This window comes from Hypomesus nipponensis, chromosome 11, assembly GCF_054491055.1.
Source record: "Hypomesus nipponensis isolate SF chromosome 11, ASM5449105v1, whole genome shotgun sequence".
Lineage (NCBI taxonomy): Eukaryota > Metazoa > Chordata > Actinopteri > Osmeriformes > Osmeridae > Hypomesus > Hypomesus nipponensis.
Window position 1 is genome coordinate 23,165,558 of NC_140371.1, and position 20,975 is coordinate 23,186,532.

Here is a 20,975-nt window from a genome sequence, read left to right on the forward strand (position 1 = left end):
TCTCCCCCTTCCCCTCGCTCACCCTCCCTCACCCTCCCCTCTCCCCTCTCTCCCCCTCTCACCCTCCCCTCCCTCACCCTCTCTCCCCCTCCCCCTCCCCCTCACCCTCACTGATGCCAGAGTATCATGCCTCCCATTTTATTTATTTCTTTCTTTATCCAGCTCATCCTCCTCTTTCCTCATATTATCTTCTTCTGTCTGACCTGTCTTTCTTTCAGGGATGGTAAATGTGCTTCACACTCCTACAAAAACAAACCGTCAGAAGTCCATTTGAGACGAGGTGTGAAATCCAAACTGTCCGCTCCCTCCTCTCCTCCCCCAGAGGTTAGAGGTCCCCAGCTCAGCCCAGCACCTCCGTGACAGCACCTCCGTGACAGGACCCCCGATTCTCAGCTCCTCACAGCCTGTTCAAATAATAACAACCATAACAATAATAACCAGCCAGAAGTTACGCCAGCTTTACCAAAGTATTTACAAGACAATCCCTAAGCCAACGGAGTAATGCAACTGGGAACAGTGAAGAGTGAAATATGAATGTGAGGTTTTTATTAACTAAAAGACAGACTGGAGTTGTACATGACCATCTTCTCTCTTGCCCTCCTCTCACTCTCTCTCTGTTCACTGTTCTCCCTTTCTTTCTACCCAACCCTCCTGAACCCCCTTCCTCCACACACACACACTCACGCACACACGTCCCATCCCCCACCAGCAGCCCCCCCCTCTTGGTGTGGTGTGAAGGGCTGGGGAGGTACGTCGTGTGGCCAGTTGTTTGTTGTCACAGTCAATTATGGTGACGCACTGGAGCAGTGACAGCTCTCACTGGGTGGGAGAGGAGAAGGTCTCATAACCTAGGAGGAGGGATGAGGGAGAAGAAAGGAGGGAGGAGGGACGAGGAGGGAGAGAGTGGGGAGAATAGAAAGAGAATGCAGGGAGCGGTGGGGCAGGGAGGGGTGGTTGAAGTATGTAGATACAAATGTATGTATCTGTTGTCATGTTGATTTTAGCACTCTGTATAGCACATTGGTCAACGAAAGTTGTGTTTACTTGTGATCTCCGGTCCAGTTCAGAGATATTTCCTTAAAAACCTAAATCATTCACCGTATTTTGTCTTGAAGAGTGTTGAGAAGACTTCAGTCAAGTTTTCCCCTCCTGGTTTATAAATACATTAACAAGCACTTGGTGGTTGTGGTTTCTGCTCTCCTGCCCCGTCCAGGTTCTCCTGGAGAGAGGAGGTGCTGTAGACCAGGTTCTCCTGGAGAGGGGGTGCTGTAGACCAGATTCTCCTGGAGAGAGGAGGTGCTGTAGACCAGGTTCTCCTGGAGAGAGGAGGAGCTGTAGACCAGGTTCTCCTGGAGAGAGGCGGTGCTGTAGACCAGGAGAGGCGGTGCTGTTTGGGCCACACGTTGAGGGACAGGTCGTCCACAAGCTGCCGTTGTGCAACCGGCTAATTTACCAGCATGAGTGCAGAACGGCAGACAACAATGTAAATCTGTCAGTCTGGGCTCTCGAGGTATGCAAGCCACAACACAGGGTGGAGCGCCAAGCCAACCTGCTCACAAACCCTCCTCTGTTATCCTGTCAGAGCAGGAAACCTCAACACACACATACACACGCAAAACCACACACACAACCACACACAGTCACACACATTCTCACACACATACACACACACACACACACAACCACACAGACACCTTCACACACAAATGTAGAGTAGAGTTTATGATGTAATGGACACGGGGTAGGGTGAGGTGTTGGGTAATGTATACGGTGATGTGTTGTGAGTTTATACTTAAGATACAATGTTGTTGCACTGTGTCATTCAACACAAACTGTTCCTTAGCCTTAACCCCTGTAAGACTCTTAGAACTATGAACAAGTCCTGATTATCTCCTAAACATACTGCATGGGTTAGGTTCGGGGTTAGGGTTGGGCACGTTTGTACATTGCTTTGGATAAAAGAAAAAGAAGTGTATGTAAATGTGGGGCTGATCATGAGCAGGGAATGGAGACCACAGGCATGCCAAGGTCAGGGCTTTAAACTGGTGGTTTGGGGCGAGGGGTGATTTAGGTGCTGGGGTGGGGAGGGAGGTGTTGAGCGCTCTGCTGTTAATGACAACAGGACACAGTGTAAAGTCTCTAGCCTGGGCTTGGGGGGGGGGTCAAAGGTGAGACAGCACATTTACTGACCCTGTGATTTATTCCCTGCCCCCCCCCCACTATAAACACAAGGAGAGCAGTGCATGATGGGAAAGCAGTGAACCTCCAGCTCTGTCCTCTTGTTGTTCCAGATTCCAGAAGGTTCTGTGAGCCATTCTGATATGCAGGCAACTTACTGATATGTCTAGCAACCAGCATAAATTGTCTTATAGGTTAACTTTTGTTAACAAGAAGTACTTGGGCCTGACTTTCCGCAGGACCTGTAAACAGGAAGTACTTGGGCCTGACTTTCCGCAGGGCCTGTAAACAGGAAGTGCTTGGGCCTGACTTTCCGCAGGGCCTGTAAACAGGAAGTGCTTGGGCCTGACTTTCCGCAGGGCCTGTAAACAGGAAGTGCTTGGGCCTGACCTTCTGCTGGGTCTGTAAACAGGAAGTACTTGATCCTGACCTTCTGCTGGGCCTGTAAACAGGAAGTGCTTGGGCCTTGCTGCGAGGGTGAGCTAACCAGACCCAGTGCTGTGACTCAGCAGCCATGTCGAGGACTGAACAATGTTTAACTGTTCTTCCTGCTGCTCCAGACAGAATGACTCTGCAGACTGCCAAAGTCAGCACTAATGGATAACCTCTACCAAACTCCACTGAGATCTCACCACTGCATCAAACTTTGTGTCACTGCTGGCTAATGAATTTGTGGGACGTGACTACACTCCAGTATAGGACATGCCAAACTCAAGTTTGGGGAGGAATCTGCATATCTCAGCTGACAGGATCATCTTCACTGCAAAACAAGCAGACCATTTTACGTATGGCACTGGACTAAAACCACATTCAAATAATTCACATCTGAAAACAACAGGGTGTTGCTCACTAATGTTGGTTTCTGGGTCATCTCTGTTGGAACTGAATAACATACAGTGTCTAAAGAGGGGCCAAGCTATCTATGCCAAGTTCACTGTCAGGGCGTGGATTGTCAAACCATTAAAAACCACCATATAAAGGCTGCTTAACTCCAGCTGGAGCCAGCAGCTAGAAGCTCTGATAATCATAGCAATGATACTGTCCTTGTAGGATTCCAAACACGCTCTATACTTCTGCAAGCAGCACCTTCACGTGAGCATTGGACCCTTCACAATTCTGAAATGTCTGCTTCCCTTTCCATCTTCTAACCTCCTCCTGAGAGGAGTGTCTGTTTATAAACTCAAACAGAACACAATCAGACTGGTATCATGTGAGGATGACCAGTACATGGTGGCTGGCGGATGTGAATCAGTTTTCCGGCCCCTCAGGAAGGAGAGGTAGCTGCCAGTTGTTGATTGGCTCGTTTCAGCAGCTCCTCATTAGCATAGCAGCACAGTGTCCTCGCTGATGATGGAGAGGGAGAGCTCATATATTGACTAAAACCTCCAAGCATAGTTACTATGCTAGTAGCATAGCATAGGTTCTGCAATTCCTATTTATAACCTTTAAAAACTATTATTGGATAGTAAAAGTGTTCGTTTGAAATACAGATGAGTTGTTTGTCAGGGTTATCTCTTCTTCCATCCCCCGCTGGCAGGAGGGGGGGTAAAAGATGTGGGAGAGAGGGAAGACAACAGCAGGCTGTGTAGTGTTCCCTGCTCTGCTGCCTGGAGCCTGGAGCAGTGCTGGGCAGAAGCTAAGCATGATGAGGTTTCTCCTGGACTGTAAACCAAGGTGCCTGGATGGGAGAAGACTTGAACGTCCCTCTTGTGTTTAACACAAAAGAAGAAAACATCTCTCTCTCTCCCTTCCTCTGTTTCAACCCTGCTGCCACCTCCTCACTGGTGGCTTCACTGCTGGAGCCAAACACTGATGAAGCAAGAGAGAGCCATTCACATACCCCTGCCTTTCACTAACAGCCTTATTAGTTGCCCTCTTTAGAAAGAGTAGGAGAAGCCCCCTCCCTGGACTTCCATACTGGAAGAGAGAGAAAAAAGTTAGGGGAGATTAGCCTCTCTACCCTCTCTCCCTCTGTTCAACTCTGCTCTCTCTTTCAGAGCCCTTTAGAAGCCCAGAGCCAATGAGAGAGCCAGTTTGGAGTGGACTGCAGGGGCCTACTGCTGAGAAGAGCCTGGGGCCATTGTTGTCGGGGTCCCAGGAATGATCTTAACATTCACAGTGAGAGTCTGAGAGTCTACTGGGAGGGATCAACACATGTTTTCTTGAATCCGTATCTTTGCTCATCTGCAGTAACAACTGCTGTTCAGAGTGGCTTAGAGTAATTTGGTGTAGATACAAGAAATTCTGGCTGAAGTGAATTTGGTAGGCAAATGCTCAGAAGCTAGTTGATCCCAAATATGAATTAGTAAAACACCTCCTACTATGCGCTTATCGGTGTAACATTGATTCTGACCACGGGGCGGCGTTGTTACTGCGGGTTGCTCGTGGCCGAAAGGGAGAGGAGGGCGATACACGCATCGGACCAAGTTTGTAGTGAGCGCCGTAAGTTGAGCCGTCACCGCGGGCGTACGGAGCAAGGTTCGTCATTTCTTTGAGGCAGAAGCGTACAACGGGAGACACTGAGTTTTGATTGGCGGAGGAAGGCAGAGCCAAAATCACTCTCGCCAGGAAACGGGTCGAATTTCAGGGGGGAGTGACACCCACTGGAGTGAGGGAGGGGGGCAGTGTGTGGGGACGTAAGGAGGAGAAAAAATCTAGCTAGTAAACCTGACAAAGCGTCTGAGAACAGAACGAGGATTGTCGGGGGAGAAGACGCCGAGCCGCGAGGGACCGTATATTGATGGATTCTATGTACTTGGATAGTAGATCATCGTTCATTTCCGCGCTCTAGTTCTCACATTGTGAGATTTACATTTACAGTGCACTACTTTTGGAACACTGACATAAATGCCTGTAAAAGAAACTTGCTGAGGAAGTGAAGTTTCGGAAACCTATGTTTTTCTCTCTGTTTTCGGAGGATATATGCATTGAAACGCGGATTTCTTCAAGTGCAGTGGACTACTTAATATTTTGGAATACATGAACCAAATGTTTTCTGTTATTTGAGTCGGTTCTTTTGGGTTCTGCTGCTTTAAGCTTTGCATTTTTTGGTGCAGTGGGGAGTAAGAGGTACACATTCCTCTCTCGTTCCGGCCCGTGCATTCGGCTCTGTGCATGCAAACAGGAGATCTTAAACACTTTAGTCCGTCTTGGTGAGTATTTCAGAGTACTTTCCAACCGCCAGAATGTGTGAATATGTCGCGTAACGTCATGGCTTGGCTACCCTCTACCCTCTGACAGTCTGGTCCAGATGCAGACTAGTCACCGCGCATCTCCCGTCATGTCTGAGAAAGTTGAGCTGGTAGCTTAGCTTAACGTTGCAGTAGCTTTGCAGATTTTCGTAAATGTTTTTGTAAAAAAAAGAGAGAAAAAAAGCTAATGGTAGGCCTATAATATAGAATCTTTATCACACTTATTGTAATAAGCGTCAATGTAGGCCTTTACTTTTTCGTCTTCGACGTGTAGATTCTATGACTGTATTGTGTTTGAGAGAAAAAAGGCTACAAATGATGTATATTGAGCAAATCATAATTCAAGCAGACGAAAAATGGTATCACAGTATGCGCGCGGATATTTTCTTCTGGAGATCATAGATTTCATTGTAAGTAAGTTTCAGTCTTTAAAACATTGAAATACTTTCCCCTGGCTGGCATCATTCACTGTACACTCCTTAACAACTATTAACGTAATTTTTCTTGTAAAATGTTCTCCATTTCGTTTATGGTGCCAATAATGTCAGTTAATAATTTATTGTTAAATTGTTTACGTTAGCCTCCATTAATGGTGCCAATTATCCCGTGACCACAGTTGTTATTTCACTGCATTGAGATGGACCCCTAAATCACTGAGCGCTCTAAATGAGCCTTCATTGTAAAAAGAAAAAGCCAACTGATTTAAATTTCAATAGGAATTCAATCAGTGCCAAGAAATGTAATTCAGAAGCCCTGGTTTAAAGGGGGGATATGGAAACCTGTGGACTTGCATAGTACTCCAAGCCCTCAGGGATCCAAACCTGTTCGCCACCGAACTGCAGAATCCAGAATGAAACGTTTACAACCCAAGATAGCCTATGTTATGTAATGAAACAAACGTGCACACAAATGAAAAACTCCTTAAAGCCGAGGGAGGCTGTAACTGTAGCCTTTGTTTAACCTTGCTTGCGGTCTACATCTATTGTATATAAATATAATATTTGAGTCGTCAATGTGTCCCACGTCTTAACCAAGTTAACCAGGTTACTACAACATTTAGTCAGCCAAGACACGAGCTCTACATGCTGTCTCCAGCACGTGCATAAATCTGGCCTCCGTGATGTGATGCGCTTGTTCGGTCTTTTTTGAGGCCCATGATCGGTTTTCTCGAGGGTCACTAGAGATGAAACGGAGCCTCTTGACACCTTGGCGGTTTGCTCCCGTCAAATGACATGCATCTTTCGGGGTAAACTAATCAATACCTCGCAGCTGGAACAGAAGGCGCTCAAGGAAGCGTGACTTGGGTGCCGGTGCAGCAGGCTTCAACCCTCCCGAGACTCTTCAACCGGATTGAACCGCAGATGTCTAGCCAATACACTGTCGTAATCCTTAATGTCTTGTACTGAACGTGCTATTTAACGGTTTCCATTGATAAAATATTAATCTAAATTAATCGAAAGCAACAGGATTGATTAATCTGTGGTGCACTGGAAAAGTGGGACAAATATAGGCCGACCGGTGTTTAGGTGTAATCTGTGATCAGAAATATCATGGAATATATAATAAACGTTGACTGTTTAAGAATTAATTGTGTTTTCTCAAATAAGATGCTTGTAGACATATGCGGAATCTAAATGAAAATACAATTCAAGTTATAAAATAAAAGTTGAAAACAAAAAATACTCACCGCCAAAAAAACAAGTCATCGATTTTGGGTCTCATTGTAATTATGCAATTTAGCTTATAGTTGCATATACAAACAATTACTAAAAGTATTCTCAGCACGCCGTTTAGTCACTGGTCCTTCAGTGGAGTACATTGTTACAGGGAACAGCTGTCACAGTAATTAAGAGACAGTAGGAACGGTAGGTAGCTGTATTGTAGTTGACTGTGTGTGCATGTATTGTAGTTGTGTGTTGAGAGTGCATCAGAGTTTCGGTATGTCTGTGGCGAGGCTCGTTCGACAGCATTTCGAGAAACTAACCCTATCTCCTGCTTTCTAACAGTCGCTCGCTCTTATTCTTTCTCCTTTCGTATACAGAATATATATATATATACCTCTCTTTTGTTTCTCTTTTGTCTCTGTCACTTATTATTCTGTATGGGTGAAGTGAGAGGATGCCAGCACAATGTTTAGCAGAAGGTTATTGTACTGATTCTGTGTGGGTTGACATTATTTATCAAGTAATTAATTAATGTTTCTCCTTTTTCCTCACCAAATGCTTACCCAACCCTCCTCCATACTAAACCTGTCCTCTCCTCCATACTAACCCTGTCCTCTCCTCCATACTAACCCTGTCCTCTCCTTCATACTAACCCTGTCCTCTCCTTCATACTAACCCTGTCCTCTCCTCCATACTAACCCTGTCCTCTCCTTCATACTAACCCTGTCCTCTCCTCCATACTAACCCTGTCCTCTCCTCCATACTAACCCTGTCCTCTCCTTCATACTAACCCTGTCCTCTCCTCCATACTAACCCTGTCCTCTCCTTCATACTAACCCTGTCCTCTCCTTCATACTAACCCTGTCCTCTCCTCCATACTAACCCTGTCCTCTCCTCCATACTAACCCTGTCCTCTCCTTCATACTAACCCTGTCCTCTCCTCCATACTAACCCTGTCCTCTCCTTCATACTAACCCTGTCCTCTCCTTCATACTAACCCTGTCCTCTCCTCCATACTAACCCTGTCCTCTTCTTCATACTAACCCTGTCCTCTCCTTTATACTAACTCTGGTCTCCTTCATACTAACCCTGTCCTCTCCTCCATACTAACCCTGTCCTCTCCTTTATACTAACCCTGTCCTCTCCTTCATACTAACCCTGGTCTACTTCATACTGACTCTGGTCTCCTTCATCCTTTCATCCCAACACCCCTATCTCCCCTCTCCTCTGCCCTGCAGCCCAGGTGATTGCTGGGACTTCCAGTGGGTGACAGGCCAGACAGCCTGCAGTTGATGGTTGGGTGGAGCCCCTCAGATGGGATCCGTGTCCAGGGGGAGGCGAAGGAGGGGGCCATGGCGGGACCTGCGCCCCAGTAGAGGCATGGCCTCGTGGACATGGCTTATGGCAGCTGTCCTGCTGTCGCTGCTGACGGCCACCCTGGCCAGACCACCGTTCACTGCTACTGAGGAGGAGGAGGAAGGGGGGGCCACAACAGAGCCTGAAGGTACGACTCTGGGGGGGGGGGGGGGTGTTTGACTTGTTGACCTGACCAAAGAGTGGTGGCTTGGAGTTATAAAGGGTAGGTTGGAGTGGTGGCTTATGGTTGGGTAGATCTGGCTAATATAATTACACAGAAATGAAGTAGTTAAGGCTATGTTTTGGGGGGAAAGAGAGGGGAAAAAAATTTACTCACCTTTGGTATGTCCAAAATATTTACCACATGGCACACAGCTTAGTCTTAGTCATTGCCTGGCAAGTTAGCTCTGTCAGAGGCAGGGGCTGTGATACTGTGTGTGGTAGAAGAGGAGGAGGAGTGCGTAATGGGGCTGGGACAGTCTCTTCAGCCGCTTCTTTCTATTGCCCTGCTGCCCCAGAAAGAGAGAAATAAAAGAGAGATTAAATAAGGAGAACAGACACAAAAAGAGAGAGGGAGATAGAAAGAGAGACAGAAAGACATAAAAGGAGATAGAAAAAGAGAGAGAGGGAGATTGAAAGAGAGAGAGAGAGATAGGGGGCGAGAAAGAGTGCGTATGGTGGCACATGTGTTTTTTGAACTCTGCTCATAGTTTACGCCTGCCTAGCATGTCGAAACCTTTTTAGGTAGGAAAATATTTTCTTTATGTTTATGTCTCTGTGATGTTTAGCTGTTCAGTGTCTCATTGTCTCAGCTGAGACAATCACAGAGGAGTGATTTCAGAAGGAAACATTTTCTTCCTTTTGTTTTTTTTCCTATCAAACCCTGGGGCATGGTTTAGTTTTTTAGGCCTAGCTTCTTAGTTCTGTCAACTAGTAACACTTTCAGGGGCTATTTTGAAATGAATTTGGAACTGCTGGAAAAAGATTAAAACACCTTCTAGAAGTTTCTGTCCCTCTGATGGACACACACGTAGCCAGCAGCGTGTTTATCTATTGTGGGAAAATCTGTCCTCCTGGTCTGGGCTCTGAGGTCATTATTGTTGTTGTGATGGATACTACATCACATCCCTCTGTCTTTTTTCCACACTGTAATCAACCTGGACAACCAAACGCTTCCTCCCCCACCCAACCTCCACCCAACCTCCACACACTCTCACCTCCACCCAGCCTCCACCCAACCTCCACCCAGCCTCCACACACTCTCACCTCCACCCAACCTCCACCCAGCCTCCACCCAGCCTCCACACACTCTCACCTCCACCCAACCTCCACCCAGCCTCCACCCAGCCTCCACACACTCTCACCTCCACCCAACCTCCACCCAACCTCCACCCACCTCCACCCACCTCCACCCAGCCTCCACACACTCTCACCTCCACCCAACCTCCACCCAACCTCCACCCACCTCCACCCACCTCCACCCAGCCTCCACACACTCTCACCTCCACCCAGCCTCCACACACTCTCACCTCCACCCAGCCTCCACACACTCTCACCTCCACCCAACCTCCACCCACCTCCACCCAGCCTCCACACACTCTCACCTCCACCCTACTTCCACACACTCTCACCTCCACCCTCTAACACCTCGTCACACTCTCACCTCCACCCTCTAACACCTCCACACACTCTCACCCCCACACCTCCACCCATAAGTGAATTTACACAGATTTGCCTTCAGATAGGAGATTAGGGAGACTGCAGTCTAGAAGTCATGTGATTGAGGATTAAGCGGCTGGACCTGGGTCACATGATGAGGGCTGCATCAAAACTTGCCCTCAGCCTACCAACACACACGCACACACACACAAGACACACACATGCACACACACACACACACACGCGCACACACACACCAGACACACACATGCACACACACACGCACACTAGAGGAGGAGAGAGAGAGAGAGGGAGAGAGAGAGGGAGAGAGAGAGGGAGAGAGAGAGAGAGAGAGACGGAGAGAGAGAAGGAGAGAGAGAAGGAGAGAGAGAGGGAGAGAGAGAGGGGGAGAGAGAGAGAGAGAGAGAGGGAGAGAGAGAAGGAGAGAGAGAGGGAGAGAGAGAGGGAGAGAGAGAGGGAGAGAGAGAGAGAGAGGGAGAGAGAGAGAGAGAGAGAGAGAGAGAGATAGAGATAGAGATAGAGATGGAGATGGAGATGGAGATGGAGATGGAGATGGAGATGGAGATGGAGATAGAGGGAGAGAGAGAGGGAGAGAGAGAGAGAGAGAGGGAGAGAGAGAGAGAGAGAGAGAGAGAGGAAGAAGGATAGAAATAGAGTGTGAGAGAGATAGGTTGTACAAGTTAGGTATTGTTGTCAGTCCCTGCCTGGTCTGTATGGTCTGCTGTGTTTACCTTGTCCAGTATCTAGATGTATCTAGACCCTGTGATTAAAATACAGAGTGGGCTGAATAACAATGACATGGAGCCGGACAGCTGAACAGAGGTGTCTGTGTGTGAACTGTGATACACCACTGTGTGCCTGGGTTCTGCTATGGGCTCTTGTGAGTTAATGTGCACTGTGAACTATGTGTCAGGGGAACTGACAACACAGACATAAAGAAGGCAAGCTAACAATGGTTTAGCTGGAGCCAAGCTGGGATCAAACTTGTCAGGTCAGTAGAGCAAACGTGAACAGACAGACAACCTGTTCAATAGTCTCAGCTCTGGTGTTTTCTAACAAGATAAATAGATCGATTCGATCAATTAGGATGGACAAATGTACCTTGTGTTACTGGATGGCAGGGTGTGGACGAGGCTTGAGGCTGGGGTTCTTCTGGGATCTCTACAGTAGGATCACGGTTCTTCTGGGATCTCTACAGTAGGATCACGGTTCTTCTGGGATCTCTACAGTAGGATCACGGTTCTTCTGGGATCTCTACAGGATCAGGGTTGTAAAAGTATAAAGGTGTCAGACTGCAGCTGGCTTGTTAATGACAGGGTTTGTGTGTTGTGTGTGGCTTAGTGGCAATGAAACTGAACTCTCCCACTGAATAAACGCTGTGTGTCTGGCTCAGTGGGCAGTTAGCCTGCGCTACACAGAAAGGTTAAATATACTAGCCTCTAACGTTAGCCTGCGCTATACAGGAAGGTTAAATATACTAGCCTCTAACGTTAGCCTGCGCTAAACCGGAAGGTTGTATATACTAGCCTCTAACGTTAGCCTGCGCTACACAGGGCGGTTATATATACTAGCTTCTAGCGTTAGCCTGCTCTACACAGGGAGGTTATATATACTAGCACCTCCAGCCCTGAGGTGTGCTGGAGGTGTGACCTGCTCTTTGCTTTCTTTGGCTGCAGAGTCCAGGACACACCTTGTTCCCCTCTGCTCCTCCTGCAGAATCCAGGACACACCTTGTTCCCCCTCTGCTCCTCCTGCAGGACAGGAGGCCTGGAAGGAGCAGGCAGGACTGGAACCAGGAAGAGACCAAGTTTGAAATGTTCAGGTTTTCAGTGCAGCAGTGTGGTGCCCTGGCTGCCAAGAGGTCTGAGGGGGTAGCTGACCCCCACAGACCCCCCCAGCTCTGGGGATGATGTGTGACTAGTGGGGTGGCTGGACACAGGGCTTTTACCAAGGACACCACTGAGAGGCAGTTGACACAGCCGCCCTATTGTCATGACAATAAAGCTGTTTGGGATTTGAATTTGAAAGGGGAAGCGTAAGAATGGAGAGAGAGACAATAAGGAAGAGCCCTGGGATTTGACTGTGAGGATTGGGGAAGAGCGGGAAGAGGACAGTGAGAAGATGAAAGAAGAGAGAGGATATGAGGAAAGGGATGATAGGGTTGGAGTTAGCATGTATAATGAGCTGTATCTGTTTGTGTGGGTGAGTTGGGGCGGGGGTCATTGTAAATGTGTGTACTTATGGATATAGGTTTTAATCAGTATTCCTCTTCCGTAACCTAACCTACAGAACAGGAGATTCAGTTTAAAGCCAGGCTGGCATGATGGCTAGGAGGATCTCTCACGTGTTCCACTCCAGGAACACCTTTATGGAGCTTTCGGAGGAGACAGAGAGAGGAGACAGACAGACAGAGAGAAACACAGACCGAATTGTGTGGTGTGAGAACTGGTTGCTGCGTCTTACTGTGGTCAGAGATCCTTATTACTCCAGACAGGATGGTGTGAATGTGGAGAGGAGAGACAAATAAAGAGACAGGAAGGGAGAGAGAGACAGAAGGAGAGAGAGAGAGGTGTGAGATTGAGCCTGGCGAACTCTCACCTAATGGACACAACAATAATAACTGTCACTGACGAGGAAGAGGAGGCAGGGAGGAGGCAGGTAGGGCTGCAGAAAGAGAATGTCTGTCTCCCTCTCTCTCTCTCTTTCAGTCTGTGTGGAGTGAGAATTGAGAGAGGGAGAACTCAATGTATGGAAGGAAGACTGCAAGATAGGGAGGGAGGCTGTAGGCTGTTTGATTGGAACTGAGCGAGCTGTCTGACGAGGGGAGATGAGCCCCCCCTGCAGAGGGGGAGACAACACAGCCATGATGAGTTTCACCTTTTCACCTCACCATCCCACAGAGACAGAGGCTGGGGGCTGGAGGCTAGAGGCTGGAGGCTGGGGGCTGGAGGCTGGGGGCTGGTGTGTGTGTGCAGGTCCCCCAGGTTCCCATGAATAATCAGGCATGTTGGGGGTGTCAGCAGGGTGGGACGCGGTCGGGGTCAGGTCAGCAGGTCAAGGGGGGAGGGGGAGGGAGGGGGTGAATGAGGGAGAAGAGGGGCAGTGAAGGAGAAGACACAGGAGACAGATGGACCCAGAGGCAAAGAGCATCCAGAAGTATTGAGTGTGTGTATGTGGGTGTATGTGTGTGCGCGCTCACCTGCCAGGGTTAACTTTAGTGCTCCCTCCTCTATTGTGTGTGTATAGTGTACATTTAGTTTAATTTAGTTATATACATACATGTGTGTGTGAGAGAGAGAGAGTGCCATGGTGTCATCCTAGATGGGGTTCCTCTCCCAGCCCATATCAGCTTTCAGTGCTGGGCCTCAGAACTAGTCTTCTCTCCTAGCTATGTTGACAGACAGAGAGAGGGAGAGTGTGTGTGTGTGTGAGAAATTCCAGGTGTTTCTTAGCCGGGGGGGGGGCTCATATTGGGGCCCTAGGTGGCTGTATCTGCTGTCTCCCTATAGCGGAGGCCTGGGCTGCATCAGCAGAGACACATCTCAGCTCAGCATTAACAGGAAGCCCATCAGTAATAATGACATGGAAGCACAGTCATGAGGGCTCCCTGATCTGAAATTGGAACACTGCTTCCCCAGTCAACACTGCTACTCCTCCCAGGACGACACCCTCAGGCTGGGGGGATCTGGGGGAGGATTGAGGCTGGGTAGGATGGGGGTGGAGGGTAGGTGGGTTCTATATTTCCGGAGCGCTGGAAGTAAAGACTAGAGCTGAACCTGTTTAAAGGCTGGACACACTGCCTGCTGCCTGCCTGTAATGACTTTCACTGGACTTTCCCTTCCTGCTGAGGACTGGGGATGGGGAAACACACACACACACGCACACACACACACACACACACACACACACACACACACACACACACACATAAAGGGGGAGGAATGTTTAGGGAGAGGTGAGCGGAGATACAGGAAAGCTTGGGAGCATTTCTCCCTCTCTAATTGTCCCTATCACCCTCACCGTGAGGGCCTCACATGACTGCAGGTTCACTCCACTTCACTCCTCTCTCAGCTCCACCTCTTTCCTGAGTGAGAACACACACACGCACACACACACACACCCATGGATTATCTGACACACACACATGCACACAGAAAGACACACACACATACACAACAGTTTTGTAAAGGTTTTTGTTCAGCAATAAACAAAACTTAGACTGTCCCCAAACATTCTTATAAGGTTTTGAGATATGCAGACTAAGCTTATCCAGAGAGTCCTGAGTGTATGTGTGTGTGTGTGTGTGTGTGTGTACTGTACTATGCATGTGTAAGTATGTATCCATATGTCTGTATGTGTATGTGTATGTGCAGTTGTGTGTGTGTGTGTGTGTATTCCTGTGTCAGGGTCTGCATGAACTGGAGGGGGACACTGGGCCTGGCTTCAATATATACTACATGATCCAACATACTTTTCTGGCATAGTTACAGTGTCTAAATCAAAGCTGTTGCTGCATGTTCTGTCCTAACACCTGGACTTCCAGCCTCCAAGTGTGTTAGCTAGTACTGGATCTCCAGCCTCCAGGTGTGGTGGCTGGTACTGGACCTCCAGTTTCAAGGTGTGGTAGCTGGTACGGTTCTCCTGCTCCCCAGCCCTGCTCCTGGGCCATGTTGAGTACAGAGGAGCTGCAGATGATCTCAGATCCCAGAAAGACTTTGTTGCTCTCTGGAGTTCAGAAGTTTGTCGCTTTGGCGTGTGGAGAGATTTTAAACCAGATTCTCTGTGGCTGAGATACAGAGAGAGAGAGATACAGAGAGAGATGCAGAGAGAAGTCAGACCACTTTGAGGTCAAGGTTTTGCTGTCATAAACAAGGAAAAGAGAGAGAAGAGGTTCCCGCATAAACGCTTAATCTTTCAGACCTTTCCTGGCTGCCTAACCTTCTGACAGACATAGTTTTATATCTTTTTATTTAGTAGAGAACAGTTTTTCCTGCTGTACTCACTCACACACACACCTTGACTGTCTGTCTTGTGTGCTGAGAGGAGGCTGGGTCTTGTTCCCGGCCCTCTTCTGCTTGGGCTTACTTGCATGCTTCAGAAACAGGATCGTAAAACGAGACACTTGATATCCAGTGAAGGGGCATATATAGGGTGATTTGAAACTCTGGATTCATCAGTATTTACATTCGGTTTAACTTCTTTTTCTTTCAGTTGCTCTTGCTGAAGTTGAGTTCAGTGCATCCATGGGGTTATGTGGTGTTTTTTTATTTCTTACACTATTGCTTGTTTCTTTCCTCTCCCACCTTCCTTTCTGTCTCTCACTCATTCTTCGCACCCTGTCACCCTTCCTCGCCCTCTTCCCTCCTCCCTCCTCCCTCCATCGCTGCGCAGAACCTCCCACCAAATACCAGATCTCTAAGCCCAGGCTCTGCTCTCTCCTGCCGGGGGAGGTGCTGAAGCTGAGCTGCCCTCTGCCCCAGGGCAGCATCACCTGGACCAAAGATGGCACCTCCCTGGGGGCCAACAACCGCACCCTGATAGAGCAGGCGGTGCTACAGATCCGGGATGCCACGCCCCGGGACTCGGGGCTGTACGTGTGCAGCAGTGGCCTGGCTGGGGCCCCGGGTTCCGAGAGCCTTCAGCTCTGCTTCATAGTCAACATTACAGGTGAGTCAGGCCAGGCTAGGCCCAGGGCAGGCTAGGCCTGGGGCAGGCTAGGCCCAGGGCAGGCTAGGCCCGGGGCAGGCTAGGCCCAGGGCAGGCTAGGACCATAACAGGCTAGGCCCAGGGCAGGCTAGGCCCATGACAGGCTAGGCCCAGGGCAGGCTAGGCCCAGGGCAGGCTAGGCCCATGACAGGCTAGGCCCAGGGCAGGCTAGGCCCAGGGCAGGCTAGGCCCAGGGCAGGCTAAGCCCAACATGGAGCAACCTCCTCCTGTATGAAGATAGCTGAGGAGCTGAGCATAGCCGCTCTTCTGCCCCTGCTGTGTGAGAGACCTGCTGTGGGTGAGTGTGGCCGGAAGGGGAGGGGCCAGGAGGGGAGGGGCCAGGAGCCCTTGGCTGGAGCTGCTGGCTGGGGCCATGACTCACTGAAACACTCTTTACTGTGACAACATGTGTGTGTTTAGGGCTGTATCTACTCTATGTAGGCATGGGTTCTGCATATGCACTTGTGTGTACGGGGATGGGCACTTGTGGATTTGTATGTATCTGTCTATATGTGTATGTATGTGTATGTATATGTATGCACACGTGTGTTTGTATGCTTGTACACATATGTGTGTGTGTCCTGGAGGGAGGGGAGCTGGCAGTAATGGTGGTGCTCTCTGCAGATGCCATCTCGTCTGGGGATGATGAAGATGACAGCGAGCGCTCGGAGGACGTGGGGGCAGATGCAGCCGACCAGATGAGTGAGTATGGGGGCAGGGCTTCTCCTGTGGCCCAGATGAGACACACTGAAGCCCCAGAGCCACAGAGTCAGCCAAGTTGAGCAGTCGTGTGGTTCTGCTGTCTGTGGATGGGGAGGGCCCGTCCTGGCCGGGTAATCTGAGAGAGTTACTGTGCTGTGGCGGCCCTGTCTAAACTCTGACTGGGAGAGTGTGTTTGTAGGAGTCTGGAGCGCGTCTCCCAGCAAGGCTCCAGGGAACAGGAATCCTTCACATTCCTCTAGTCTGGTCAGTCAGCTGGACTGGGTTAGCGACCTGATGGGAGATGGCCTGGTGTGTGTGTTAGAGAGTGTGTGTGTGTGTTCGAGTGAGAGAGTGTGTGTTAGAGATAGAGCGTGTTTGTTAGAAAGAGCGTGTGTGTTAGAGAGTGTGTGTGTGTATGCTAGAGAGAGAGAGAGAGAGTGTGTGTGTGTGTGTGTGTGTGTGTGTGAATGTTAGAGAGAGAGTGTGTTTTAGAGAGATCGGTGTGTGTGTGTGTATGTTAGAGAGAGTGTGTGTTGGAGAGAGAGTGTGTGTGTGTGTATTTTAGAGAGAGAGTGTGTGTGTGTGTGAGTCACATGGCGCTGAAGTGAAGATGAGGGTTTCCACATATTGTTGAAATTCTCCACACGCACTGCTAGGCCCGCACTGCCTGAAAACCATGACATCTGGGGAAGAGGAACTGGAGGACGCAGAGCGGCTAAGAAAGAGTTAATGGTGGAAATAAGCTGCTCTGGCAGCTTGGTCAGAGTTTCATCTTGTGTATTTTGTCCTTGAAACAAAAAACAACAACATAATATTAAAGAAGGCGTGGAGCGGTGGTGGGGGGGGGGGCCTGTTAACTGGAGAGCTCTGGTTTGGATCAGCACCGTGGCTTTCTGTGTTCGCTGCTGAGTTTTGGCTGCAGGCCTAGTCTGGAGGTGGAGGAGAGGAGAGGAGAGTTTGTGTAGCGTTTAAGACCCACTGGGCTGGGTCTCTGTAGAGACAGGCTGGGCAATAACAGCCAAGAGGAGTTTGCAGGAGGTGGTCCTGCAAGGACGATCTTAGGGAAGGTGGAGGCCTGGGGCAGGGGGGGCCAGAGACAGGGGTACAGGGGTCAGGTGGGTTTGTGTCCTTTGAAGTTGTGCAACTCCGAACAAGGATCCTGGGAAACCCTCTGACACAGCTGCCAGGCTGGGGTCAGAGTTCACCCGGGGGAGACAGGCTCTGGATGGGCCAGTCCTCACCTCATCTGTCTCTCTGTCGGCTCCAGGAAGTGTGGACACAGTGAGTGGATGGAGGGGAAGAACGATGGGAGAGTGCACAGATAGTGAGAGTGAAGATCACTTAAGGAAGCCGCATCATAGTATGCATGCTGTGTCTGTGTCCTCCCTCTCCCCCATCTCCTTCCTCCATCCCCCTATCCCTCTCTGCTGTCTCTCCAGCTACATGGAGAGGACCTGAAGGAGGGCTGGACAGTAATGTTGCTCTCTTCGGTCTCTCCAGCCCTGCTGGGATCTGCATCTGCTTCTGCAATCACTGTCCCAGGTGGACAGAAAGGGAGGGAGGGAGGGGGAAAAGGAGGGAGAGGGGGCGGGAGAGGAGGAGGGAGAGGGAGAGGGAGAAAGGGGTAGAGGGAGAGAGAGAGGGGGAAAAGGGAGGGAGGGAGGGAGAGGGAGGGAGAGAAAGAGAGGGGTAGAGGGAGGGAGGGAGGGAGGGAGGGAGGGAGGGAGGGAGGGAGGGAGGGAGGGAGGGAGGGAGAGGGGCAGGGAGAGAAAGAAAGGGGTAGAAGGAGAGAGAGGTAGAAAAGGGAGGGAGAGGGAGAAAGGGGTAGAGGCGGAGGGAGAAAGGGGTAGAGGGAGAGAGAGACGGGGAAAAGGGAGAGAAAGAGAGGGGTAGAGGGAGGGGGAGGGAGAGGGGAGGGGGAGGGAGAGAAAGAAAGAAAGGGGTGGAAGGAGAGAGAGAGGAGGGGGAAAAGGGAGGGAGGGAACCACAGTTTACTGAGAGATCTCTAATTGAGACTGAGGGAGGGGGAGAAGGGATAGTAAGCGGAAGAAGAAGATAGTTGGAGGAGGAGCATTAGATAGTTGGGGGAGGAGCATAAGATAGTTGGGGGAGGAGCATAAGATAGTTGGGGGAGGAGCATTTCAGCGTGGTGTTGGGTATACAGTTAGAGGACAGCTGTGATGACAGAGTGCAGGTGAAGATGTGGGTGAGCTGGCCAGACAGTTTTCCCAGCGGAACATTATTATTATCCAAGTGTGATAAATATTACATGCTCCAACCTCTAAATAAACCAGACAGCCGTATAAACATAGATAACATGGTAACTGAAAAAAGTTGAAGAAGTCAGTTAGCCAAGTCAAGTAAAGTACAAAGGGGAAGTGAGGAGGGCTGTGGTGTAGGGGGAAGTGAGGAGGGCTGTGGTGTAGGTGGAAGTGAGGAGGGCTGTGGTGTAGTGGAAGTGAGGAGGGCTGTGGTGTAGGGGGAAGTGAGGAGGGCTGTGGTGTAGGGGGAAGTGAGGAGGGCTGTGGTGTAGGGGGAAGTGAGGAGGGCTGTGGTGTAGGTGGAAGTGAGGAGGGCTGTGGTGTAGTGGAAGTGAGGAGGGCTGTGGTGTAGGGGGAAGTGAGGAGGGCTGTGGTGTAGTGGAAGTGAGGAGGGCTGTGGTGTAGGGGGAAGTGAAGAGGGCTGTGGTATAGGGGGAAGTGAGGAGGGCTGTGGTGTAGGGGGAAGTGAGGAGGGCTGTGGTGTAGGGGGAAGTGAAGAGGGCTGTGGTGTAGGGGGAAGTGAGAAGGGCTTTGGTGTAGGGGGAAGTGAGGAGGGCTGTGGTGTAGGGGGAAGTGAGGAGGGCTGTGGTGTAGGGGGAAGTGAGGAGGGCTGTGGTTCTTATTCTCTTAGCTGTCTGTTTTCTCCATGCTCCATGCTACCTTGTTAACCTCATGCTAATGCTAACAATGGTAAAATAATAAATGGGCTGTAAATCTATCATGTACTGTTTACAGTATGGTTCTATGTCAAGATAAAAACGAAAATACTTTTTGTCAGTTGTGGTTATGAAGTTTGAGCATGTGTTGACTCAGCACTGTGTGTGTGTGTGTGTGTGTCTCCAGGGACACCCTACTGGACTTCTCCAGAGAAGATGGAAAAGAAGCTGCATGCTGTTCCTGCTGCCAACACCGTCAAGTTCAAGTGTGCGGCAGGAGGGCACCCGCGCCCACGTCTGCGCTGGCTGAAGAACAGCCGTCCCTTCCGCCAGGAGGACCGCATGGGCGGGTACAAGGTATTAGCACAGAGCATGCTGGGACCTTTAAACAAGACAGTCAGAGTTATCTCTTGTGGCAGCATCCTCCGAGAGTCTGGTCATTCTGGTTCCTGTGTTTTGGAATCCTGCTCCTCGGAGCAGCAAGGATGGAGGTATGCTGGCGGGGATTTGGACCTGCTCGCCCTTGTGTCTGTTGCTTCACTCAGGCTCTCACCAAAACTCTCACAGAGCAAGTTGGGTAGTGTCATAGTCGAAGGGAGTCAAGAAGAGAAATACTGAAGTCATTAAATTTTCAGGGAAAACTGGTCCTGCAAGCTTTGGCATCAAGAGAGTGTGATTCCTTTGTTCTGAAATGAGTTCAGTGATTAGATGAGTAGCTTCTGCTGCACTGGTTAAAGGTTAGGTGTAGGGTTAGGCTCACTGCACATTTGCACAAGATTTGAGAGGAGTCAGATGGCTGAGAGGTTAGGGAATCGGGCTAGTAATCTTAAGGTTGCCAGTTCGATTCTCGGCCGTGCCAAAATTGTCCTTGGGCAAGGCACTTCACCCTACTACTGTCTCGGGAATGTCCCTGTACTTACTGTAAGTCGCTCTGGATAAGAGCGTCTGCTAAATGACTAAATGATAGCTGACCTGTGGCTGAACTTGGGCATACAACATAGTTTGGTTGCTAAAGAGCCACACTGGTAACCCTAACCCTAAACAGCCACACTGGTAACCCTAACTCTAAACAGCCACAAGTTCCCCAAATGTTCCGCGTTGTTAATATCTCACAACATTTTTAAAGCAGCACTCATGACACTAGTGACAGCTCCTCATTAAACACTAGTGACAGCTCCTCATTAAACACTAGTGACAGCTCCTTATTAAACACTAGTGACAGCTCCTCATATAACACTAGTGACAGCTCCTCATTAAACACTAGTGACAGCTCCTTATTAAACACTAGTGACAGCTCCTCATTAAACACTAGTGACAGCTCCTTATTAAACTCTAGTGACAGCTCCTTTTTCAAACACTAGTGACAGCTCTTTTTTCAAACACTAGTGACAGCTCCTTATTAAACTCTAGTGACAGCGTCTTATCAAACACTAGTGACAGCTCCTTATTAAACACTAGTGACAGCTCCTCATTAAACACTAGTGACAGCTCCTCATTAAACACTAGTGACAGCTCCTCATTAAACACTAGTGACAGCTCCTCATTAAACACTAGTGACAGCTCCTTATTAAACACTAGTGA

General features: G+C 49.4%; 1 protein-coding gene across 8 annotated transcripts in view; it reads left to right on the forward strand.

Moving 5' to 3' along the window:
* The first annotated feature begins 4,823 nt into the window (after window positions 1–4,823).
* Window positions 4,824–20,975, forward strand: part of fgfr2 (fibroblast growth factor receptor 2) — a 46,981-nt gene continuing 30,829 nt past the window's right edge. For 6 of the 8 annotated variants that reach the window (XM_084667010.1, XM_084667013.1, XM_084667008.1 and 3 more), the window contains exons 1-5: window positions 4,824–5,330; window positions 8,272–8,537; window positions 15,461–15,736; window positions 16,400–16,477; window positions 19,582–19,751. In XM_084667010.1, coding sequence (XP_084523136.1) covers window positions 8,348–8,537; window positions 15,461–15,736; window positions 16,400–16,477; window positions 19,582–19,751 — 714 coding nt within the window. In that variant the 5' untranslated portion in view covers window positions 4,824–5,330; window positions 8,272–8,347. The remainder of the gene's footprint in view (window positions 5,331–8,271; window positions 8,538–15,460; window positions 15,737–16,399; window positions 16,478–19,581; window positions 19,752–20,975) is intronic. The other 2 variants (XM_084667014.1, XM_084667015.1) reach the window with 1 other exon arrangement.